Below are 24,721 nucleotides of genomic sequence, written 5' to 3'. Positions count from 1 at the left end.
TCTTGTGACCGCTTGTATTAGTTTCTCCTTCGGGCAGATGGTTTATAAGTTATAACTTGGAAGGAAAAATAGAAATTTGATGTAAGTTCTTTCTTAGACTTTCATTTGGAGTGACTTGTTTATATATATCAGTAAAAAAAATTTGGTGTCTACAATCGTTTAGAAATAAAATTTGGATCATGAAATAAGAGCCATAAGAAAATAATTGTGCAACAATAGCATGAATATAGCTGTACCGGTTGCATATGTGTACCGGGGGAGATAAATATCAGTGTTGTAAATAACGGTATGTGGTCCTTGGACGGACAGGTACCGTCAAGCGATTAATCGGAAATAATTGATTATAATTGGAAAAAATTGGCTGATTAGTTGGGAATATTCATGACGGTTTGGTCACCGCCAATGACTAATCAGCGGATTAATCGGCCTAAATGCATGTTTTTTACAACACCGATCAATGTGAAGAAATTTAGGTTTGAGAATAAATATGAAGAAATTTACCAGTTTAGATTTGAGAATAATGTGTCAGGGTTTGTTAGAAAAATATGCAATATTCCAACTACCATGCATATACTAGTTGTATTATATAAAAAATTGTCATCCTCCTGGTACAAGCTGTCAGAGGGGGGTTCACTTCTGAATCTGGTTAGTTATACTTCTTTTTCAAAGCCGGTTAGTTACAACTTCCAAGCTCCAAGTACATGTCCTACTACTATTTAAAGTGCTCTTGTTAAATGTAAATGACCTACTACTATTTATGGCCGAAATTTTTATTAATAAGAAATATATTAAAAAAATATCGAGATTAGAGAACGCTTTTGCGTTTTATCGAGAGAAACCGTTATGATTTATCACGGCCAGAATTAGCAACACTAATCACCGCACTATTTTAAAAATCCAAAGCCCAATTATATAGAGAGATATACCAGCTGTCTATTGCCTATTGAAGTATTGATAGACGAGACTAGAACCAATTCGGCCCAAATCAATTATCATGACCTCCCAAATAAGAGATACACAAAAACACAAACGGGCTCTATTTCTGAGGATTTGTATTACTTCAGGAAAACCAGCACAATTACATGATTCCTATCTTCTACTTTGCATATGAAAAAAATTACATCTCAGCAGTAATAGATGGAGAATTTAAACTGTAGGAGAATTAAGTTTTTTTTTTTTTTTTTTTTAAAATCTTTGACAGAGGTTGTTAAAGGTACATGGAAGTAAAATTTTGCAATTCGGTCCCTACAATAAACTGAAAATACAAACTTGCTTTACAACTAACAGAATTTAAACCACAGTTCACCCTCTTGCATTATCCTAGTTCCCAGTGTCATAGCTTCCATCCGTGTGCCGTTGAACACCACCGCATTTCTCTGACGCCATAGCAACCAACACATGCACAACATCCAAGACAGTTCCAGATAACCGGTACCGACTGATCCGATACTAGCATTTGTACCAGTAAGCGTTTTTTAATAGAATTTTGTGCAAAATTCATATACCGATAATGCATAGGAACAGGAGAATAGTAGATTTGCAACGGTCTCACGAGAGTTAAGTTTCACACTCCACTTATTTTATTTTTATTTTTATTTTTGCTCCACTTATTTTACATCTCGTTTGATAGTATAAATTGTGGATTAAATTAATTCATCTAAAAAAGTAAAATGTCAAAAATAAATCTATGACTATGATATTGTGCCTTATAGGTCAATTAAGTGTCGAGTATGCTAATTCACCAGTAAAGGAAGAGGAACTTATTCTGAATTAAGAATTCTGGATGTTGTTTTAATTTAAATTTTAGCAGCCTTTGTCAAATAAAAAAAATATTCTGAATTAACTCAGATTTAACTGCATCTTGCTTCTATTTTATTCATCGTTAGCTCATATTGGTACCAAAAGTCAAGCCCATGGGAAAATATGTGTGTTTTTTATTTCTAAGGACGCAACTAGTCACTGCAAATTGAGATTCTTTGTCACGCTGCAAAAGTTGAAAAATGTATAACAGGTCTCCTCGAGATTCGTGCACATATATTAAATTAAGACAACATTAAGCCGAACAGAGAATAATTTTGATAAGATTAATAAATTAATCTTTTCCATAGAAAAGAAGAAGATAAGAATTGAGTTTATTGGAGTAAATAGATACTTGTTTCTTTGTAAAACAAAACATATGCTCCAAAGTCCAAACCAGATTCTAGATTTAAAATTAGTCAATGAACCAAGGCTTGGTGTGAATCCTTGACTAGTGCAAGATAGAACCTAGAAATCCTTAGTTGACTTGTCTTCCCAAAGAAAAGAAAAAAGACAAATCAATTATAGGCAGCAAACAAGAAATCAGTGAGTTTCGTTTGACTGGATAACTGACACATCTCATGCCATAAGTGCGTTCTATCGTCGATGATGTTACCATTACCATGTGTTTGATCTCTATCGCACAATATAATTGTCAATGAACGAGACCGAATCTGAATACTTTTTTAATTTCTTACTATTTATCTCTTTAATTTGCTTCTCTCGTATGAACTCGCACAAACTAAATTAAACTTGTCAAATCCGGTTCTAATGTTCTCTATATCTCTATCTACATGACATCTCTCCTCGTATATACCTTATCAATCTCCATGTTCCTCTCAACAATTTCTTCTTCTTCTATCATTTACTACAAAAAGTTTTTTTTCCTTCTTATTTTTGTGATTTTTTTAAATAAGTAAAAATTATAGTTCGTACATGGAGTGGAAGTAGATAGCAAGAAAGAGGTGCTTGAATTATAAATTATAAATTTTATCCTTCAATTTTTTTAAGGAAAACAATTTAAAATATTTTTTTTGTAATTGTAAGAAAAATTAAAATATTTCTTTGCATGTTACAGAAAAATAAAATGTTTTGGTTAAACTCTTATCCCGGTTCAAAAGTCACTTCTGAGTAAACAAAAAAATTATCGTGATCCTTCTAATACATTCAAATTCTAAGTTATTACATCTATTTTTTTAGAAGTGATTTTAGGAAATATTAAAATATTAAAAATATAAAATAGCTTCTAGGTAAATAGATAGAGTACCTTAGAATTTGAATGTACCAGAAGGATCACGATAATTTCTTCATTTACTCAGAAGTGACTTTTGAATCGGAATCAATAATTAAGATTCAAAATATTTTTATCTTTTTCCTGTAACACATAAACAAATATTTTGATTTTTCTTACAACTGCAAAAAATTCCGACTGAGAAATGTTATCTTTTTTTTTTTTTTTTTGCCTTGACAAGTAATTTTTTTTTTCTATTTTGCTGACAATAATGCTCTTAATTGGTTACTTGTCAATGTAACAAATTATATTTATATTATATTTTTGTAAAAACCCTCTCTTAATATAGGTGTCTACTGTTATTGAAGGAGAGGATTTGTTTATTTTGTAGTTTTAGTTGTTTGTGTTGTTTAATATTAAGATTTAGATGTTAATATTTTCTATATATGGATATAGTTTGTTGTTGATGTTCTGGATGTAGAACGATATATATAATTTTATTTTTAATTAATAAAAATTATACTTGACAACCATTGCCAATATTTGAAAAAAAGAGAGCATAATAATTATATCCCAAACAAAATTCCCGAGCGCTTCTCCCATGTAGTTTAACAAAAAAAAACTTTCAATGCTATTTAACTTCCACTTCCAGCGCTAATATTCAAACATTTAAAGTTCTGTTTATAACATTTTACAATACTATTCACAAACATTTAAACCTCTATCTGCAAATAGTAATGAAACATAAATACATTAAATTAACTTATAAACTTTTTTAACCGCTTAATTTTATATTAAATTAATCCAAAAATTTATTAATTTTGCATGTAAATACATCACCGATAAATTAAATAATTTGAATTTATCGTTTGAAACTAACGTAATAAAAAGTTTTGATAATAAACTCATAAAAAAAACATGGCAAAGCGAGTTAAATAAACCCTACTTATATATATTTTATATTCGCTGAAACGCTGGCGTCAATTAACTAAAACTAAATATAGTTATTTGGTCAATACATTGGAATCCTATTTCTTGTAGATTCCTTAGAATCTCCAAGAGATTCATCAACAAATTCCCATTCCAATGAATCTGCCTGCCACTCAGTAGCCAGCACATATCCAACCTAATTCCCTTTGTTTAGCCAGCGCATACCCGATAACCCGAAATGGACCCGAATCATATCATATCACATCATATTCATATCTTGTACTTCCTAATTAAAGCCAATTTTAACATAAACAATGTATATTTAGCATTCAATGCTCCTAATTTTAAAAATTACTAAATGGCATGTCTTAATTTGTGATCGGATTTGGATTTGCGTATGATCCGATCCGATATGTTCCCGTGTTTCTATTTGTTGTATAAAATTGGTGAATCTAATTAAAGAAAGGAAAGGTTATTATTGGGGTGGTTTATTTTCTCCTTGAATTAACAATTCTCTCTTTCAAATTCCAATCAATCAAAAGGAGAGAAGAGATTCTCTTCAAGCAACAAATTCTTTCTTCCAGTTGAGTTGTAGATTCCAACAGGTTAGTAGTCTAATTTCAATGCTAATTATTTTAATTACTTGTAATTGACTTAAAGGCGATATCGATGATGACATGCACTGTTTCTTGGAATCATGGTTTTCTCCAATGCTTTGTGCTTGTGAGAATTTTAATTAGAAGATTGTGACATGCATATAAAAAATCAATATAATTTCTGGGGTTGGATGATTCTAAGAAATATTATACAACGCATGTAGCATTCATTCTAGATATATATATTTTTTTAAATACTTGACTAAATAAATTTTGGATACTATATTAGACTTTTAGCTGATACTTATTATATTATTGTTTGATATAAACAAGGTACTAATTGCTTGATATAATATTCCTTTTGGGGGAGAAAATCATGTTTAATTTTCACAAATCTTCTTTAATTAACTATGACGAATTATTTTCTACAAAGTATTATTGACATTTATTCATCTCAGTTTATGGGATATATATTTTGGTTAATTTTAAATTCAAATCTTCGAAAAAGAGATTGATTGTTTTTTTTTTCTCGCACCATTGGTACGGTATTGTTTCAGCAGCCTGTCCTTGATGGACCCATACTGTTAGTGCAGTTCCGTCTATTTTTGAAAAAAAAAAAATTCAACTCTGGATATTTGAATTTTAAATTTCTAAAAAAAATGAAAATTCTAGTTTGTCAACAAAGGTGGCAAAAATTCAATATCATATGCTCCACCATCCATTGAAGTAAAGTCTACTGCATGTTGCGTATATTTAATTTAGATTCACATATGCTTCTATGTGGACTTGAGGGATTTTTTTATGTGGACTTGAAAATTTAATTTATTATATACGAAAATTTAATCTATTATTAAAAAAATTGTTCTTCATTTGTTGTCCGTATATATAGTTACTATTTTTATTCCAAAAGACAACTCTTTTTTCTCAAGCTTAAAAAAAACTCAATAGAAATTAAGGCTCCTTAATAAAGGAGTCTTAATTTTTAATAAAGGAAAATAGTTAGGTATATCTAACTTTTATGTTATATAAAAATTAATTAAATCAATAAATTAAAATTTTAAATATTTTTTCAGTAATGTAGATAGGAAGTTTATGAAATTTGGATCGATTTGAAAGACGTTTCATTTATACTTTTAACCGTGGAAATTTTATAATTTTATGATGAATGAACAATTAAATTTTAAATTGACTCAAATTTAATCTACTTATATATAAACATATGTTTTATAAGTTATTTTTGCATTTTCAAAGTCTAAATAGCTAATTTGAAGCGCGCTTCAACATATATATTCTCCATATTGAATGTGCTTGGAGACCAAATTTTACATATTGTGAAAAAAATTTACTCTTCTTTTAAATTTTTTCAAACAATGTTTTAATATGATAAAAAAAAAATCTAAAAAACTAATAAAAAAATCTGAAACACACTGTTTTGAAAAAAAAATAGTAAACTTTAAAAAAAAAATGTAAAATTTGTTCTCTAAGTACATTATAATATGAAGAACATGTTAAGTGCTTCATATCGACTATTTAAATATTAAAAATGTAAAAATTACTTATAAACATATGCTCTCATATACTGATATACAAATGGAGTGGTCAATCTTGATTTAGTATTTGTACTATAAACATTTGATTCTTTTAATATCTGCAATATGTGAGGTTTTATGTACAAAATAAATAATAACTTATATGTGCACTTTTTTACTTCACATGTGAATATGTGATCGACTATGTCTTTACTCTTTCTCGTTTAATGTCCGGAAAGAGCATAAAAAAGTTGAACCATTTAAAAAAAACCCGGTTTTTCTTTGAAACGAGTTAGTGGTATTTCTCAAAAACCGGTTCATTAATCCGTTTTTTTCTCTATTCAATAGCATAAGTGGTCTTCTAATTCTAAACATAACAAACCGATAAAGGAGCCGGTTCCGGTTTATTCTGACCGGACCATCTGGTCAGATCCGATTTTAATAACAGTACTAATCACTGATATCTTCTCCTGAATAAACAGCTTATAGATCATATCAGGAGAAACCTTCTAACAAAAATTCATGGAGGTCACCAAAGGCGATGGCGGCCTCAAGAAGCGCAACTGCTGCGGCAAATTCAATTGCTCGAAAGCTGACTTCCTCCCTGAACCGTCCTTCAAGGACTGGCCGAGTTACTTTAAGGCACTGGGACAAACTGGTTCGAGGTTCAGGGACCGCATCACAGCACGATCGTCTGAGGATTTTGAGCTGCATGAGGTGCGGGCCAGGTCGGGCCATGAAATGAAGAAGGACCTGACATGGTGGGACCTCTGCTGGTTCGGCATTGGTGCGGTCATTGGATCTGGTATTTTTGTTTTAACAGGTGAGATGGCTAAAGAAGTTGTTGGACCTGCCGTCGTGCTCTCCTATGTTGTGTCGGGTGTGTCGGCCATGCTTTCGGTGTTTTGTTATACCGAGTTTGCCGTGGAGATCCCCAGTGCTGGTATGTTTTCAGGATATATGGTTTTATATATTTATCAGTTATATTTTTGTTTCATGCTTAACAGTTAATTTACACTAGAAAATAATGTCTTACTTTCTGAATCCTTCAATTTAGAAACTCTGGTTTTATATATCTGTTCAGTACAGACAGAGGCGAATCCACGTTTGATGAATTCATTTTCAATTTTTTTTTAATATTTATACTCTATTTTAATATAGTTTTAACTAAAATATCATGTATAATGTGAAATTGATCTCATTCGTAGTAGATTTTTTTTATAAATTTGACCCATTCAAGTTTGATTCTATAGTCTGAAAGTCTGGCTCCGCTCCGCCTGTGAGTACAAAGAAATATATATATATATATATATATATATATATATATATATATAAATGACAGTTCTCTCTCTATATATATAGAAAATATTTTCAGAAAAGGATAACCCTAGAATGCAACTTTATATATAAATGACAGTTCTATATATATATATATATAGAAAATATATTCAGAAAAGGATAACCCTAGAATGCAACTTTCAATAACTTTTTCCTTTAAGATATACTACATACATGCATGCATGACTATAGTTATGAATTAATATTTCTGAAAGTATATATATATATATCTTTAGGAGATTACATCTTAGTTGGTTACCATATGACCTCAGGACTTTAATTTTTTTTTTGAAAGCTTCAGGTTCTCGTCGAGTATTAAATATTGGTTCAGTTATTATATTCATTGTTGAGTTAATTAATTGGTTGCAAATCATTAGTATTAACCAATGTTCATTACTATCAAGTGCAACGCCAAAGGACCTATATAGCTAATTACAATATTCTCCAAGTATCTTTGACAATTCAATAACTCACCTAACAATATTATCATATTAGTATCATACCAACAAAATAAAATAAAAAGAAGAAGAATACATCATACACGCTAATTAACTAGTCCAACACACCCGCCCCCATGTGCACCTATCTTAGCATTAAATGCTTCATTCCATTCCATTTATATATTGAATTTTATATTCCATTTAGAGGTAATTAATTAATGCGTGTCTTGAAGTAGATAGTCAGTACTCTTTAGAGTGTGTATATATATATTAATAAGGTATTAACAGCTGTTGTTACGTACAAGGAGCTACAAATTAAACACATATATTGAACTTAAAGGCACCATTATTTCGTTGTTTCATCAGAAAACTATCGCATTGTAAGACATGCATACAGGCTGTAACAAATGATAGTGAACAATTAATCTGTGTAAAAAGAACAAATACAACATATGCACTTGCTAGAATAATAGTGGTGCAGTTATTAAAAACGAATCATTCTATCGTGTTTCTATTAGCTATTTATCTGTACATTTTTCTCTCAAGTTTTTGTGTTTGACTGTATAATATATTTTGTTTTAAAAACTCTGTGCAATGCATCTTCATTTTCTTCTGGAAAATCTGAATTGATTTGATTTAACACCTTTTCTTCTTATCAAAATTAAAATTTCTACTCCTAATACCTTATATATCTAGTATCGATCTTTGACTAAGCTAATAAACAACTATTACATTGATAGTCAACAAAAAGGAAAAACACGATCTCTCTGTTGAATTTTTTGTCAGATTGGACTGTTTATTGGACTTAATGTACCTTTTTTATAGAATTAATTTTCAAAGTCGCCTTCAAAATAGTTCTCATACATACATTACTAGTTTACTACAATGCATGTGAACTGTTTGACAAATTACCGACCCACCCAATTTTTATGACAGGCGGTTCGTTTGCGTACCTCAGAGTGGAGTTGGGAGATTTCATGGCATTCATAGGTGCTGGAAACATTCTACTCGAGTACGTCATAGGTGGGGCCGCCGTGGCCCGTTCGTGGACGTCATACTTTGCCACGCTATGCAATCACAAACCGAACGATTTCCGCATCCACGTATCCAGCATTCAAGAAAACTACAACGAGCTTGATCCCATTGCGGTTTTCGTCATTGTCGTTATCTGTCTCATTTCTGTTTACAGCACAAAGGTATGAATAAACCTTGAGATCAATGGATTAAATAATTAATCTTGATGTTAACACTTCTTGAATTTATAATTTAAAGCTTTAAACTTTTTGGTATGACAGGGCACATCGCGCTTTAATTACATCGCATCGATCCTTCATATGATCATTCTTGTATTCATCATCATTGCGGGTTTCACAAAGGCGGATACCAAAAATTACAGCGACTTCGCGCCACATGGTGCACGTGGTATCTTCGCTGCCTCAGCTGTTCTGTTCTTTGCATATATCGGCTTTGATGCGGTGTCGACCATGGCTGAAGAAACCAAAAAACCTAGTAAGGATATTCCAATTGGTCTCGTCGGCTCCATGACAATTACTACAGTACTGTACTGCACCCTTGCAGTTGTGCTTTGCCTCATGCAGCCTTATACAAAGATTGACATCGACGCGCCATTTTCAGTGGCCTTTAAGGTAATGCAACATCTCTTTCTTCCTTATTTTTTCTTATAGTGTACCTAAAATTAATTCACAAATTTCATTGGCATTAATTACAGGATGTTGGAATGGATTGGGCCCAGTACATTGTTGCATTTGGTGCACTCAAGGGAATGACGACTGTTCTCCTAGTCTCTGCCGTTGGCCAGGCCCGATACCTGACTCACATCGCCAGATCACACATGATCACACCATGGCTAGCTAATGTCAACTCGAAGACCGGTACACCGATCAATGCTACAATTGTCATGCTAACAGCAACCTCTATCATCGCTCTTTTCACCAACTTATCCATTCTCTCAAACCTTCTCTCCATTTCAACCCTCTTTATTTTCATGCTCGTAGCTGTTGCGCTCCTCGTACGACGCTACTATGCCACTGGCGAAACACTCGATGCTGATCGCAACAAACTCATAGCATTTATTGTGCTCATTATTGGTTCTTCGATTGCAACTGCTGCATACTGGGGTTTGGATTCAAGCGGTTGGATTGCGTATGTCATCACCTTACCAATTTGGTTTTTCTCGACACTGGGACTCTGGTTTTTTGTACCACAGGCCCGGGCGCCGAAAGTATGGGGTGTGCCTTTGGTACCATGGCTTCCCTCAGCATCCATCCTGATCAACATATTTTTACTTGGTTCGATTGATAAAGACTCGTTTGCCCGGTTTGGATTGTGGACCCTCCTGTTGTTGGTGTATTACTTCTTCATCGGTCTTCACGCATCGTATGATGTTGCGAAGGATGAGACGGTTGCTAGTGCCCCTCCAAGGTTGGAGGAGGGAATAGTTGACAAGTGAGGGTTTGTATCAATGTGCAGATAGTGTGTTTTTCTCTGTTTTATTTTAAAAGCATCATAGGTGTTGTAGGTGAAAGATGAAACACAAAGTGTGGTATAGTTAGTAAAAAATTAAGTTGTTTCAAATGAGCAAAAGAATGTTAATTTAGGCAAATTTAGGATTAATGTTTGGATTTTCTGATTCTTAATTACGAAAGAAAAGTCACCTTTTCTTTTTCATTTTCTCAATTTCTATTATTATTATTATTATTATTATTATTATTATTATTATTATTATTATTGTTATTGTTATTATGATTATGATTATTATTATTATGATTATGATTATGATTATGATTATGATGATGATGATGATGATGATGATTATTATGATTATGATGATTATGATGATGATGATGATGATGATGATTATTATTATTATTATTATTATTATTATTATTATTATTATTATTATTATTATTATTATTATTATTATTATGTAAATGAAAAGGAATCTAATTCTAGCATTAGTTTATTGTGAAGGTCGTTTGTGTAAAACTAGATAAGAATGTTAACAATTGTGAATTTGTGATGGGTTCATTACCAACAATGAAAAGTAGAAAAGTTAATTGGTCAAATTAAAGAAAAAGAAAAGGGAAGAGAAGAAGGATCATTTGCTTAATTACGAAGAACTAATAAAGGCTTCATCACTCATATATCACCATTCATTATTCAAGTTATAATTATGTTTGGATGATGAAGAAATAGCCGGGTTAGCAAAAAAGTTGAAGTTAGCGAAAAAAATATTTTGTTATTCTAATGTAGATGTTTCGAACAATAAAAATAACTCGGTTTAGTTCACTATTCTCTATTTTTATAATTTATTAGATTAACACAATTCTCAAATTTTGAATTAAGCTGCTCGCTGTTGTCGCTCCAAACATTTGTAGGGGTGTCAACGGACCAGGAGCGGATTCAGGATTTTCGTCAGAGGGGAGGCAAAAAAATATTGAATCGGGTTTAAATTGCTTATCGGATTTAAACCCATTAACTAATTGGGTACTCGATAAAAAATAATATTTTAACTTATATTTTTCAATACCCTGACTTATAATTTCTGATCCTATAACTTATAATTAATATTACCAATCATGATTCAAGAAATTTATTTTGATTTTAACACTAAATTTAACCCGAATTACAAATCAAATATCCAGAGGGGGGCAAAAAAATTTCTAGAGAAGGACAAAGTCGATCGGTACCAATAGATTACCACTAAAACTCGAAATCCAGTAGATCAGCCCCTGTCAACGGCTACGATGCGGGTTGGGTAAATAGATCTACCCCGTATCTATTTAAAACAAGAAAAAAAAAGAAAATAATAATGAATATAGTTAATTTGTATTATAATTTTTTTTTATTGTTTCATGTATCATTTTTATATAAATATATATTTATATAATTTTTTTTTTAAAATTATTTTTTACGAGAACGAATAAGATAACAAAAAAAATTATTCTTATCTATAAGTTAATAAAAAAAAAATTCTTACTCTTGTCCTTATTTTCAAATACAATACGATCCGAGTAATAGGGTGCCATTCACACTCTAAACATTTGTGGTCCATAGTTTGTAGAAGGTCAAATCACGTAGAATTCATTTTCGGCTCTTTCTTGGGTACTGCCAAAGCCAAAGCATATATGAGCGATGAAAATTTAATCTACTATATAAGAAACATAGTTATTACAAAAATTGTTCTTCATTTGCTGTCCATGTATTTAGTTACTATTTTATTCCATAAGACAACTCTTTTTCTCAAGCCTAATAAAAATTCAGTAGATCAAAGGCTCCTTAATAAAGGAAAATTCTTAGGTGTATATAAATTACTTAAACTAATAAATTTAAATTTTAAATATGTTTTCAGTTTTTTATAGGACGTTTATGAATTTTGGATCGATTTGAAAGACGTTTCATTTATACTTTTATCGTGGAAATTTTATAATTTTATGATGAATGAACAATTAAATTTTAAATTGAAATTGAGTCAAATTTAATATACACTCATATCTATATAATTAATAACATATATACACAACTAAATTTTTTAATTAATTTATTTTTCTTAAATACCATGTATCGTAAAATTTAAAATATAAGTTAGAATTAATCTAATATAAATAGAAATGAAACTTCTTCACGAAACCAAAACCAGTATTAAATTAAATTAATAGTACACATCATTCTCATATCAATCTCAATCTCATAGCTAGTCTCATTCTGCACTGTTTTGACCGCAACCAAAAATTGGTCAACTTAACGAATAAACCAAACATTAAATGCTACACCACATCTCATACGCTTGCTTCAACGGTTTAATCCATTGGCCTCATAAATTGCTCAATATATTATAATACTAATGACTCATATCTTCTCCTCAACAAACAGCTCATAAATCACATCAGGAGAAACCTCCTAACAAAAATTCATGGAGGCCACCAAACGCGATGGCGGCCTCAAGCAGCGCAACTGCTGCGGCAAATTCAATTGCTCGAAAGCTAATTTCCTCCCCGAGCCGTCCTTCCAGGACTGGCCGAGTTACTTAAAGGCACTGGGACAAACCGGTACGAGATTTAGGGACCGCATCATAGCACGATCGCCTGAGGATTTTGAGCTGCATGAGGTGCGGGCCAGGTCGGGCCATGAAATGAAGAAGAACCTGACATGGTGGGACCTCACTTGGTTTGGTATTGGTGCGGTTATCGGAGCGGGTATTTTTGTTTTAACGGGCCAGGAGGCGAGATATGTTGTCGGACCTGCCGTGGTGATCTCCTATGTGGTGTCGGGTGTGTCGGCCATGCTTTCGGTGTTTTGTTATACCGAGTTCGCCGTGGAGATCCCCAGTGCTGGTATGTTTTGCATGCCTTGTTAACTCAAATTCAGTATATATATATGTGGTTTTATATATTTATCAGAGTTATAATTTTTATGCTTAACAGTTAATTTACACAAGAAAATAATATCTTACTTTCTGAATCATTCAGTTTAGATACTCTTCTTTTATATAAATGACAGTTCCAAATAGAAAATATTTTCAGGAAAGGATAACCTAGAATGCAAATTTCAATACCTTTTTCCTTTAATGTTTAGTTTCAAGTTTCAACTGCAAAATTTTGATTAAATTACTCGATCAACTTAAGATATATTATAGAAATATATATACTACACACAGCATGGCCATAATTATGAATTAATATTGATGTACATCGTTGTGTATAATTTTCTTCTGAAAGAAGCTTTAGGAGATTACATCTTAATGGGTTTGCATATGGTCTCTTGACTTTTCTCTCAATTTTTTTTAAGCTTGAGGTTCTCGTTGAGTATTAAATATTGGTTCAGTATCATATTTTCGCCCAACAACAAATGTTCATTGTTGATTTAATTGGTTGCAAATTAATCATTAGTATCAACCATTGTTCATTAATTAGTATCGAGTGCAACGCCAAAGGACTTAGCTAATTACATTCTCCAAGTATCCTTGACAATTCAATAAGAGTAAGGCTACGGTGGTATGAGTTGCATAGAGGGCCTCTATGCAACGGCTCAATATTTGAGTTTTCAAAGTCTTAACGGTCGATTCAAACCGTTCAACAGGATCTTCATATGAATATGTACTTGCAAATCAAATTTTATATTTTTTAGAATTTTTTTACTATTTTTTTTAATTTTTATAAAATCAAATATCTGAATGGTGCGGAATTTTTTAGATCAATTGATTTTCTAAAATCTAAAAAAACAGTAAACTTTTTAAAAAAATATAAAATTTGGTTTGCAAGTACATATTCATATGGAGATCATGTTAAATGGTTCAGATTAACCGTTAGAATTTTAAAAACTTGAATATTGAACCATTTCATAGAGGCCATCTATGCAACCCATAGCACCGTAGCCTTGCTCATTCAATAAAGCACCTAACAATTAATATTATCATGTTAACAAGTTCAGTGATATTAATTAATTTTGAATTCAACTTTTAGTAAACGAAGTTGGGACGATCAATGACCGGACAAAATTAAAGGAAAAAAAAGAAGCAAGTGAATAATATGAAATAAAATATATTTTGGACTAGTTAACTGTTAAAATACATTGGATTCAACGGCATACTATATATATATATATAATATCCAAATATTGAGCTTTCAGAAGGTGTTCCTTTTTTCTTATTGTGGGACCCATCCGTTAGAAAGGGAGACGCTACCTAAGTCAACACAAAGACTAGTTTTCCCATATCAATTCATTCTAATACTATTCTATTTCTACTATTCAAAATTAAGAACAATAAACAAAATTTAATTAAGTCTTGGTACCAACTTTGCTGTAACATATTGATATAACACCGATTTTTTTATTTATATCTAAAAAAAATATAAATTTAAAAAACTAACCGAACCTCTTGTTTATTTCCAAAACTACCCAAACCGGAATTTTTTTTTCCAGTTTCAATACCAATTTCCAAAAATTAGATATTAAATCCGGAATAAATTTTTCCGGATTTAGAATTTTTTTTTTTAGGAAATTTTTTTTTAGGAATTTTTTTTTCGGATTCTTTATTTATTTTTTTAGTTTTTATAATTTATTTTTTTTTGTATTGAAGTATTACAAATATTTAATATATTTTTTTAAAAATAGATGGAATACTATATAATTTGATTTATTCGAAAGACTGCTACAAATAATGCGGATCAACATTTTTCATGCTGAATTTTTTATGGCCATAAGAAAAATTAATATAATATAATATATGTATATGTATATGTATATAATATAATATATGTATATGTATATATAATATAATATATATGTTAAAATGTGCTTGCATATCAAATTTTATATTTTTTTTGAATTTTTTTTACTATTTATTAAGTATTTAACAAAATCGCTATATTCAGACCATTGAATTTTTGTACCCATCTTAATAAATAGTAAAAAAATTTAGAAAAATGTAAATTTTGATCTGCAAGCACATTTTAAAATATCCATCATGTTGAACGGTTTGGATTGAATGTTTGGACTTTGAAAACTTTGAAAATACCGATCGTTGAATGCCTACCGTTGAACGAAAACTTAAACTGAATTTTTGAGGCACTAAACGAGGGTTCCAATGCCTCATTTTTTTATACCTCATCATACCTCATATTTTATATCTTCATTTTCTTCATATTCAAAGTCTAAATTGTCGATCCGAACCGTTCAACATGATATTCATACTAAAATACGGTTAGGGATGAAATTTTATAATTTTTGAAATTTTTTTACTATTTTTTAAGATGGGTAGAAAATCACTGTTTTTTGAACGGTTCGGATCAAATAAAAATTTTTGTTGAACGGTTCGGGTTGAATAAAAATGAAAAAAAAACAATTTCCTAAAAAAAAAAAAATCCTAAATCCGGAAAAAATTATTCCGGATTTAATATCCAATTTCTGGAAATTTTTTTTCCGGAAATTGGTATTGAAACCGGAAATTTTTTTCCGGTTTGAGTAGTTTTGGAAATAAACAAGAGGTTTGGTTAGTTTTTTAAATTTATATATTTTTTTGGATATAAATAAAAAAAATCGGGATATAACACCTCCATAGAGCCTTAAAAATATTTAAGTTACAACAAACATGTTGATAAAAGTTCTGGACGAATTTTGTGAAACAATGTATATTTGGTTGTAATCAAAATATATAATTTTTTATTTAATGATGCCTTTTACATATAAGATATGATTTCTTCATAATTGAATTAATTGACAATCTTCGAGGTACTTTCAAGTCAACTTAAAAAGTTTATTTTATTTTATTTGCCAACTCACAAGTATTTCAAATTTTAAAAAAAGATTAGTTTTATAAATGATGCATTTGTTGAAAATGTAGACCCTGTACCTATCATAAGTCATTCAATTTGAATTTTATTGGATCATGAATTAAGAGCTATTGAATTCATGAGACCGAATCTCCTGCACCTCTGAGGGCAAAAAATTTCTGTCCCTAGAGCCACTGTCGGATGGGTCTGAAATGAATCCGAGATCAAATATTTAAATAATAAAAATCATCTGAATCCACCCGGCAATGGCTCTAGAAACAAGAATTTCCTGATCTGGTTGGTGAATTCATACTATTCAATATATTAGTCAAGTCCAGCACACCCCCATGTGGACCTATCTTAGCATTAATTACTTCATTACATTTACTCTTTCACAAATATGAGGAGGGTTCCAATGCCTCATTTTTTTCATACCTCATATTTTATATTTTCGTTTTCAAAGTTCAAATTGTCGATCCGAACCGTTCAACAAAATATTTATACTAAAATATGCATGGAGATGAAATTTTATATTTTTTGGAATTTTTTAAGATAGGTACAAAATTACTGTTTTTGAACCGTTCAAAAAACAGTAATTTTCTACCCATCTTAAAAAATAGTAAAAAAATTTCAAAAATTATAAAATTTCATCCCTAACCATATTTTAGTATGGATATTATGTTGAACGGTTCGGATCGACAATTTATACTTTGAATATGAAGAAAATGAAGATATAAAATATGAGGTATGATGAAGTATAAAAAAAAATGAGGCATTGGAACCCTCCTCCACAAATATATATATCCAGCTGTGTGTTTACTATTATCTTAGAGGTAATGCACGTCTTGAAGTATAGTCAGTACTCTTTAGAGTGTATATATATTTTAAGAAGGTATTAACAACTGTTGTTAGAAGGAGCTACAAATTAAACACATAGAATTTAGCTTTATCCCTATTTATATATTGAACTTAAAGGCACCATTATTTCGTTGTTCCGTCAGAAAACTATAGCATTTGTAAGACATACAGGCTGTTAAAAATGATGGGTACAATCTGTGTAAAAAAGAAAAGAAAAAGAAATACAAAATACAACATTAATTTGCACTTACTAGAATAATAGTGGTGAGTGCGAATTTTCCCAGACCTTTACCCTGTACAATTTATTTTGTTTTAAGAACTCTGTCCAAGCATGTTCATTTTCTTCTGGAAAACCTGAATTGATTTGATGTAACACATTTTCTTCTTATCAAAATTAAAATTTGTACTCCTAATAAGTCAACTTCGGTAATTATATATTTTATCTTGTATGGATCCTCCAGTAAGCTAATAAACACTATTACAATGTTACATAGATAATCATGAAAAATGGTAAATACGATCTCTCTGTTTAATTTTTTGTCAGATTGGATCATTTATTGGACTTAATGTAAATTTCTTCACGAAATTAATTTTCACAGTCGTCTTCAAAATAGTCTCATATATGCATTACCAGTTAATTTACTGCAATGCATATGAACTGTTTGACAAATTGCTAGCCCGATTTCTCTGACAGGCGGTTCATTTGCGTATCTCCGGGTGGAGCTGGGAGATTTCGTGGCATTCATAGGTGCTGGAAATATTATACTCGAGTACGTCATAGGTGGGGCCGCCGTGGCCCGTTCGTGGACGTCGTACTTTGCCACATTACTCAACCATAATCCGAAAGATTTCCGCATCCATGTATCCAGCTTTAAAGCAGACTACAACGAGCTTGATCCCATTGCGGTTGTCGTCATTTTCATTATCTGTGCAGTTGCTGTTTACAGCACAAAGGTATGAATAATATAAATCTTTCGATCAATCAATTAAGTAATTAATATCGATGTTCACTCTTCTTGAATTTATAATTAGCTTATACATATTTTTTTGTATGACAGGGGTCATCACGCTTTAACTACATCGCATCAATCCTTCATATTATCGTCCTCGTATTCATCATCATTGCAGGTTTCACAAAGGCGGATACCAAAAATTATAGTGACTTCGCGCCGCATGGTGCGCGTGGAATCTTCGCTGCCTCAGCTGTTCTGTTCTTTGCATATGTCGGCTTTGATGCGGTGTCAACCATGGCTGAAGAGACCAAAAACCCTGGTAAGGATATCCCGATTGGACTTGTCGGCTCCATGACAATTACCACAGCATTTTATTGCATCCTTGCAGTTGTGCTATGCCTCATGCAGCCTTACAAGCAGATTGATCCCGATGCGCCGTTTTCAGTGGCCTTTGAGGTGATGCAACATCTCTCTCTCTCTCTCTCTCTCTCTTATAGTGTAACTAGAAATTAATTAACAATGTTAATTGACATCAATTACAGAGAGTTGGAATGGATTGGGCCAAATACATTGTTGCATTTGGTGCTCTCAAGGGGATGACGACTGTCCTCCTAGTCTCAGCTGTTGGTCAGGCCCGATACCTGACCCATATCGCCCGATCACATATGATCACACCATGGTTAGCTAATGTCAACTCGAAGACCGGCACACCAATCAATGCTACAATTGTCATGCTAACAGCAACTGCTATTGTTGCTTTTTTCACCAGCCTATCCATTCTCTCAAACCTTCTCTCCATTTCAACCCTCTTCATTTTCATGCTCGTAGCTGTTGCACTCCTCGTACGACGCTACTATGCTGTTGGCGAAACACTCGATGCTGATCGCAACAAACTCATAGCATTTATGTTGCTCATTATCGGTTCTTCCATCGCAACTGCTACATATTGGGGTTTGGATTCGAGCGGTTGGATTGCGTACGTCATCACCTTACCAATTTGGTTTTTTTCAACATTGGGGCTCCGGCTCTTTGTACCACAGGCACGAGCACCAAAGCTATGGGGCGTGCCTTTGGTACCGTGGTTTCCCTCAGCATCGATCCTGCTCAACATATTTTTACTTGGTTCGATTGATAAAGATTCGTTTATACGGTTTGGATTTTGGACACTCCTATTGTTGGTGTATTATTTCTTCATCGGTCTTCACGCATCGTATGATGTTGCGAAAGATGAGACGATTGCTAGTGCCCCAGCGAAGTTGGAGGAGGGAACAGTTGACAAGTGAGGGTTTGTAGTTTGAATCATGTGTGGAGTGTGTTTTTTCTCTGTTTTATTTTAAAAGCATCACAGGTGTTGTTTGGGGGAAGATGAAATATAAAGTGTGGTATAGTTAGTAAAAAAGTTATTTCAAATGGGTGAAAGAATGTTAATATAAGCAAATTTAAGATTAATGTTTGGATTTAATTGTTGATTCTTAATTACGGAAAATGAAAGCAGTCACCTTTTCTTTTCATATTCTTCATTATATAGTTACGGTGTCATCATAACAACAAATTAACCACATATATGAACTCATTAGAAATGAATGTTTGGGATCCCTTGCTAAAATTATTCGTGAGAATTTTGATGCAGATCCGATAACTTTTATATTGAATTGAATTTGATATCCATCGTCCCAATTCCGACATCATTTACAATGATTGATGACATTGAAATGAAAATTTATGGGAAATGGTTAATTCTGCATAAAAATGAGGACTAAAACATGGAAGAAGAAGAGAGAACCTATTTCTAGTACTATGGGCCTTAGCCCATATATTTTCTCTAGAATTGTGATTTCTCTTGGACCAGCCCATTAATTTTCTCGGTGCGGGTTCAAAGTGCATCTCGGAACCAATCTAAAAACCCGTTACCCATTCCACCATTCTCAAAAATGTAAATATATTAACAGACCAGTTTTACCTTCATGTAGCGCACGGACTATAAATTCAAACTAGCGCAAAGTCTGGTTTGTGCGCTGCATGAATAAAAACTACTCTGTTAATAGTCTTTACCCTTCTCTAAAACCCTTGCTTCTCCCCTCTACACCGCCGCTTTCGCCTCTTTCTAAAGCCCCCGTTTCACCTCTCTCTCTGTGTCTCCCTCCCTTCAAAAATTGTTAATAAAATTTGAAGTAAAGATTACTTGAGGAAAGTAAACTCGAGAAACCTATATTGATACTTCAGATAAAACCCTGGCCATGAAGCCTCGAAATCGCAAGACCAATATCCCTTCAAAGAAGAAGAAAAACCAAGACCACGATGATTTCTTTGAATCGGCGGCAAAGAGGCGTCGCAAAGCAGCCTTAGACGAGGCCATAGAGAGCGATGACAGTGATGAAGACGCCATGAACGGAGGCGAGACGGAGAACGGAGAGGATGAAAATGGTGAGGTCGAGGAGACAGCTGATGAGAAAAGAGTTAGGGTTGCGACAGAACACATAGCGAAAATCAGAGCTTTAGCGAAGAAGATTGAGGAAGAAGAAGAAGACGAGGATGATGGAGAGAGAGAGGATGAGAGAGAGGGGAAGAGAGATTCGTTAGTAGCTGAGATTTTGCAAAGAGATCAGCTTGAGGAGAGTGGTAGAGTTACGAGATTTCTCTCTAAGAGGTAATTGTTAGTTGAGGAGGGTTCAAATGCCTCTATTTTTTGTGCCTCCATTTTTTAGAACAAAAATTAGTTAAAATTTAAAACATAAAATGTCAAAATAAAACCATTAGATACAATCTATATCATTTTCTCTATGCACATGTAGAAGATCATTACAATTTGATTAAATTTTGATTAGTATCAAGAACTTGCAAAAATACACCGATGTGGATAAATTCTGGACATTGATCCAACTTTCATAAAAAATAAAAATTGAAAACTGATAATGTTTTATGTGCATGTAGAGAAAATAATATAGATAACATCTAACAGTTTTATTTTGACATGTACATTTTAGAACTTTTGTTATTAGAAAATTTAAAAATGGTGGCACAAGAAATAGAGGCATTTGAACCCTCCTGTTAGTTTTCATTTGGTCTTTTTTTCATGAAAATTGTCAGTCTGAGATGCTTTATTTGAAAGTTCTGTTACGAACTGTTTAGTATTGTTGTAAATTTAGACTGATCAAGATAGTTTAAAAAACAGCTAGACAGTGAAAGATCTATTTTTAATTCTTAAATGCTCAAATGATCAAGTTCTTATGACAATTTATATATTGACCAAGTGATAAATAGGTACTCTACTATTCTATTATGTTTCAAATTTGTTAAAAAGAGAGAGAATAAAATTTCAGGGTTGTAGACCCAATACCAGAAGATGGGTTCCGGGTCCTGATCAAGCACCGTCAACCTGTTACTGCAGTATGTTTATCAGAGGATGATTCGAGGGGTTTCTCTGCATCAAAAGACGGGTCGATAATGCATTGGGATGTTCAAACGGGTCAAGTAGAGAAGTATTTGTGGCCAACTGAAGATGTATTAATTTCACATTATGCAAAGGCTAGAGAGAAACCGTCGCAGAAGAGGAGTAAACATGTGCTGTCCCTGGCTGTCAGTTCTGATGGACGTTATTTAGCAAGTGGTGGCCTCGATCGGCATGTACATTTGTGGGATGTCAGGTCAAGAGAGCATATCCAGGTACTTGTAGTGAAACAATTTTTTTTTATTAATTGCAGAGAGAACCCTATTTTCTTGTATGTGAAATTAACATCCTTCTTTTTGGATTGTTAACAACATATGAGGCTTTATATCAAATGGCTCTTATTATAACTAGTTGACTTTGATGCATAGTTGACTTTGATGCATATCACCTGGATGGCCTGTTTAGTTCTATTTGTTCTTGAGTGCTCAGTTTTATCATGTAATTAATTGTTTCGCTATGAATAGACATTTCATGTGTATGATTTGCAATGTTAAGAATTTTGAAGTTTGATTTTTGGGGATTTTGTGGCTAAATTGCAAGGGAAGGTAACCGGGTCTAATTCTAGGCTTATATCCTAAACCCTAATATAGGCATGTTGAATTTTCTGGGGATTTTTTCAGCACGATTTGGAATTTCTAGTGTCAAACAGATGATTGCAACTGTTGGAGATTTTTTGGGAATTTCAATGAGGTTGTTCTGAAATTTATAAGGTATATCGGGTTTCATGCCAAGCCCAAGCCCAAAGAACAGGTAAAATTCTGTACCAATTGGTACGTGTTGAGATTTTGAAGGTAAAAAATTATGTTAGTACAAAGTTGTATGAACAACTTTTTGCCCAATTGCAAGGAGGACCAAATAATTGATGGTTGCTATTTTGAGGAGCATAACAGTAAATTTAAATGTGCTAGGCATTCCATGGTCACAGAGGGCCTGTGTCGTGTCTGGCCTTCAGACAAGGTACCTCACAGCTCTTCTCGGGCTCATTTGACCGCACGATAAAGCTGTGGAATGCTGATGACCGGACCCACCTTGACAACTTGTTTGGCCACCAGAGTGAGATTCTGACGATTGACTGCCTAAGAAAGGAACGGCTTCTGACAGCAGGCCGGGACCGAACAATGCGACTATGGAAGGTAATATTTAGGTTCATAGTCTGTAAACAAGACATGCTCAATTGTTCGTAGAACTTCTTTTTATTGTAACTCATACAATGCATCAATGCATGACAAGATATTGGAAAAGGTTGCTATTATTCTTGCAGTTACTCAAATTTACATGGATATTTTATTTGCGATCAGTTCAACAGGGACTTTTCTTTTGTATTGATTGACCAGTTTAGGAGCTTAGAAGATTTTTTTCCTCCATTCCAAAAGTTAAATGTGTAAATTTGGAATGGTTTTAGATGGCATACGCTGTTTGTTTTCTTCTATAATATATAATTTGGTTTATTTTTTCTTAATAAAGGTTCCAGAGGAGTCACAGTTGGTCTATCGTGCCCCTGCCGCATCCCTGGAATGCTCTTGTTTTATTAATGATAGCGAGTTTTTATCTGGTTCGGATGATGGCAGTTTGGAATTGTGGGGTATAATGCGAAAGAAGCCAAGTCATATTGTTAAAAATGCTCATCCAATAGCACCATCAACTAATAATCAAAACATTCCGGTTGAAAATGGCACAAAAGAGGTGACTCAAGGTAACTTTCAACAGTTATGTTGGCAAATTATTTACATTATTTTTGTTCTTGGTCCTGAAAAGTTTTTTGTTTTTGGAAGTTAACAAAGTCCTTGTCAAGTAAGGTTATCACAGTTTCTCTTAAAAAATCTGACACAATATCACATTTTCTCTTAAGAAAAGTAAGGGTATCACGTAATAGTCAAACCAACTATATGTCTAAAAAAAATTGATGTTATTTCTCCGAAAGATTTTGGTCATTGCAAACACAATGTAGTTGAGCTCCATTCACAATAATGGTTTGCATTTATACAAGTTTGCGAAATATTTCCTGGTTTTGTGGTTTTGGACTATTTTTGTGTTATATTTTAAGAAATTGAGGCCAATTTGGTACACAACCATGATGCTTAATTCAAATTAAAGTGAATCTCAACTGCTCATTTGAGGATTTACTTAATTCAAAAGTGAATCTTAAGCTTTTGTTATCCAGAACTTTGATTTCTTTTATTTGACTTGATATATTTTTTCACAGAAAATGTGAAAGGAAAAAACGGTTTGTTGACTTGTTCCTCTGCACAATCATGGGTAAGTTCAGTTGCGGTATGTCGAGGAAGTGATCTTGCAGCATCCGGAGCTGCCAGTGGCACTGTTCGTCTATGGGCTCTCGAGCCTGAGTCTAGAGGAATTCACCCTTTGTACAATTTTCCCCTTGTAAGTGTACTTTTTATCATCTCATTTCCAATTTATGACATTGTAAATGAACTTTTTTAATGTTAAAATATGTACCTCGAGTTTTCTAAGCTCTGGGACGTTTGGTTGGGTGTTAGAGTAAGAGTAAGAGGTGTGTAGGCATTTGTCATACAGCCTATTTTAAGAAAGAACTAACAATTTATTTCATCAGGATGGATTCGTCAATTCTCTTATGTTTGCTAAGTCAGGACGGTTCCTCCTTGCTGGGGTTGGTCAGGTCAGATTTCTTGCTTCGATTTTCTATTCTCCTCGCTTGTGCAATTCTTACTTTGATTCATATGTCATATTATTTTTTTACTGTTTGTTATACAGGAACCTCGGCTTGGGAGGTGGGGGCGTGTTCGTACGGCCCGGAATGGTGTGGCAATTCATCCCATTAGGTTAAAGGAAGAGAACAAAACTGCTTAATGAATCTTTTTACGGGCAGTAAAATGAGTGGTCTTTGTTTTGTGTTCTGTTGTCTGTATTTTGTAGCAATTGGGGAGGTTTACCCTCTTAAAAATTTTGGCCAAAAACCGATGTACAATTTAGTTATTTATTTAAGATTATTCTTTATTTAGTTAATGGAGTCTCAATTTTCTATGTTTGAAAGAAATAGGATTTCTAGCATTTTGCAACTGAAAAGATCAACAACCAAGTACTTTGCTACCAGTTGTTGTCAGGATGACAGTATAGGGTTGTGGTTTTGTATAACATTACACTCATTCATCAATTCAAGTTACTTTGGTTATATGGTTTAAATAACTATCCTTTGATAATATGAAAGATTTATGTAGAGTAAGGATAAAATTATAGGAACAATTATATTACTCCTCCCCATTCCATCCCCCCACCATCCCCCCACTCTATCTCTCTCCAAATTAGTTTGATCTCATTTCGATCTCGTTCG

The 24,721-nt window shown here is 32.7% G+C and overlaps 3 protein-coding genes across 3 annotated transcripts; all 3 read left to right on the top strand.

The window, feature by feature from the left end:
• Window positions 1-6,296: 6,296 nt before the first annotated feature.
• On the top strand, window positions 6,297-10,402 carry LOC144572358 (cationic amino acid transporter 1-like). The gene is made up of 4 exons (XM_078321902.1): window positions 6,297-7,026; window positions 8,798-9,057; window positions 9,157-9,507; window positions 9,591-10,402. The coding sequence occupies exons 1-4, from the start codon at window positions 6,606-6,608 to the stop codon at window positions 10,329-10,331; spliced, it is 1,773 nt and encodes a 590-aa protein (XP_078178028.1). The 5' UTR covers window positions 6,297-6,605; the 3' UTR covers window positions 10,332-10,402.
• A 2,305-nt stretch (window positions 10,403-12,707) lies between these two features.
• On the top strand, window positions 12,708-19,474 carry LOC144572357 (cationic amino acid transporter 1-like). The gene is made up of 4 exons (XM_078321901.1): window positions 12,708-13,215; window positions 17,705-17,964; window positions 18,069-18,419; window positions 18,506-19,474. Exons 1-4 carry the CDS (start codon window positions 12,795-12,797, stop codon window positions 19,244-19,246), a joined length of 1,773 nt encoding a protein of 590 aa, XP_078178027.1. The 5' UTR covers window positions 12,708-12,794; the 3' UTR covers window positions 19,247-19,474.
• Window positions 19,475-20,020: 546 nt separating this feature from the next.
• LOC144572887 (U3 snoRNP-associated protein-like YAOH) lies at window positions 20,021-24,560 on the top strand. Its single transcript, XM_078322571.1, has 7 exons — window positions 20,021-20,610; window positions 21,284-21,626; window positions 22,320-22,544; window positions 22,876-23,104; window positions 23,615-23,793; window positions 23,984-24,049; window positions 24,145-24,560. Exons 1-7 carry the CDS (start codon window positions 20,201-20,203, stop codon window positions 24,238-24,240), a joined length of 1,548 nt encoding a protein of 515 aa, XP_078178697.1. The 5' UTR covers window positions 20,021-20,200; the 3' UTR covers window positions 24,241-24,560.
• Window positions 24,561-24,721: the final 161 nt, after the last annotated feature.

This window comes from Carex rostrata, chromosome 20, assembly GCF_964058835.1.
Source record: "Carex rostrata chromosome 20, lpCarRost1.2, whole genome shotgun sequence".
In the NCBI taxonomy this organism is placed as follows: Eukaryota; Viridiplantae; Streptophyta; class Magnoliopsida; order Poales; family Cyperaceae; genus Carex; species Carex rostrata.
The sequence above is the reverse complement of the archived record's forward strand: the minus strand, read 5'-3'. Positions and strand labels throughout refer to the sequence as shown.

Excerpts from the sequence above, each read along its gene's own strand:
- LOC144572357 (XM_078321901.1), top strand. The coding sequence starts at position 12,795 with ATGGAGGCCACCAAACGCGATGGCGGCCTCAAGCAGCGCAACTGCTGC. Across the intron at positions 13,216-17,704 it reads CGTGGAGATCCCCAGTGCTG|GCGGTTCATTTGCGTATCTC; the intron begins GTATGTTTTGCA and ends TTTCTCTGACAG. Across the intron at positions 17,965-18,068 it reads TTGCTGTTTACAGCACAAAG|GGGTCATCACGCTTTAACTA; the intron begins GTATGAATAATA and ends TTTGTATGACAG.
- LOC144572358 (XM_078321902.1), top strand. The coding sequence starts at position 6,606 with ATGGAGGTCACCAAAGGCGATGGCGGCCTCAAGAAGCGCAACTGCTGC. Across the intron at positions 7,027-8,797 it reads CGTGGAGATCCCCAGTGCTG|GCGGTTCGTTTGCGTACCTC; the intron begins GTATGTTTTCAG and ends TTTTTATGACAG. Across the intron at positions 9,508-9,590 it reads CATTTTCAGTGGCCTTTAAG|GATGTTGGAATGGATTGGGC; the intron begins GTAATGCAACAT and ends CATTAATTACAG.
- LOC144572887 (XM_078322571.1), top strand. The coding sequence starts at position 20,201 with ATGAAGCCTCGAAATCGCAAGACCAATATCCCTTCAAAGAAGAAGAAA. Across the intron at positions 22,545-22,875 it reads GAACAATGCGACTATGGAAG|GTTCCAGAGGAGTCACAGTT; the intron begins GTAATATTTAGG and ends TTCTTAATAAAG. Across the intron at positions 24,050-24,144 it reads TCCTTGCTGGGGTTGGTCAG|GAACCTCGGCTTGGGAGGTG; the intron begins GTCAGATTTCTT and ends TTTGTTATACAG.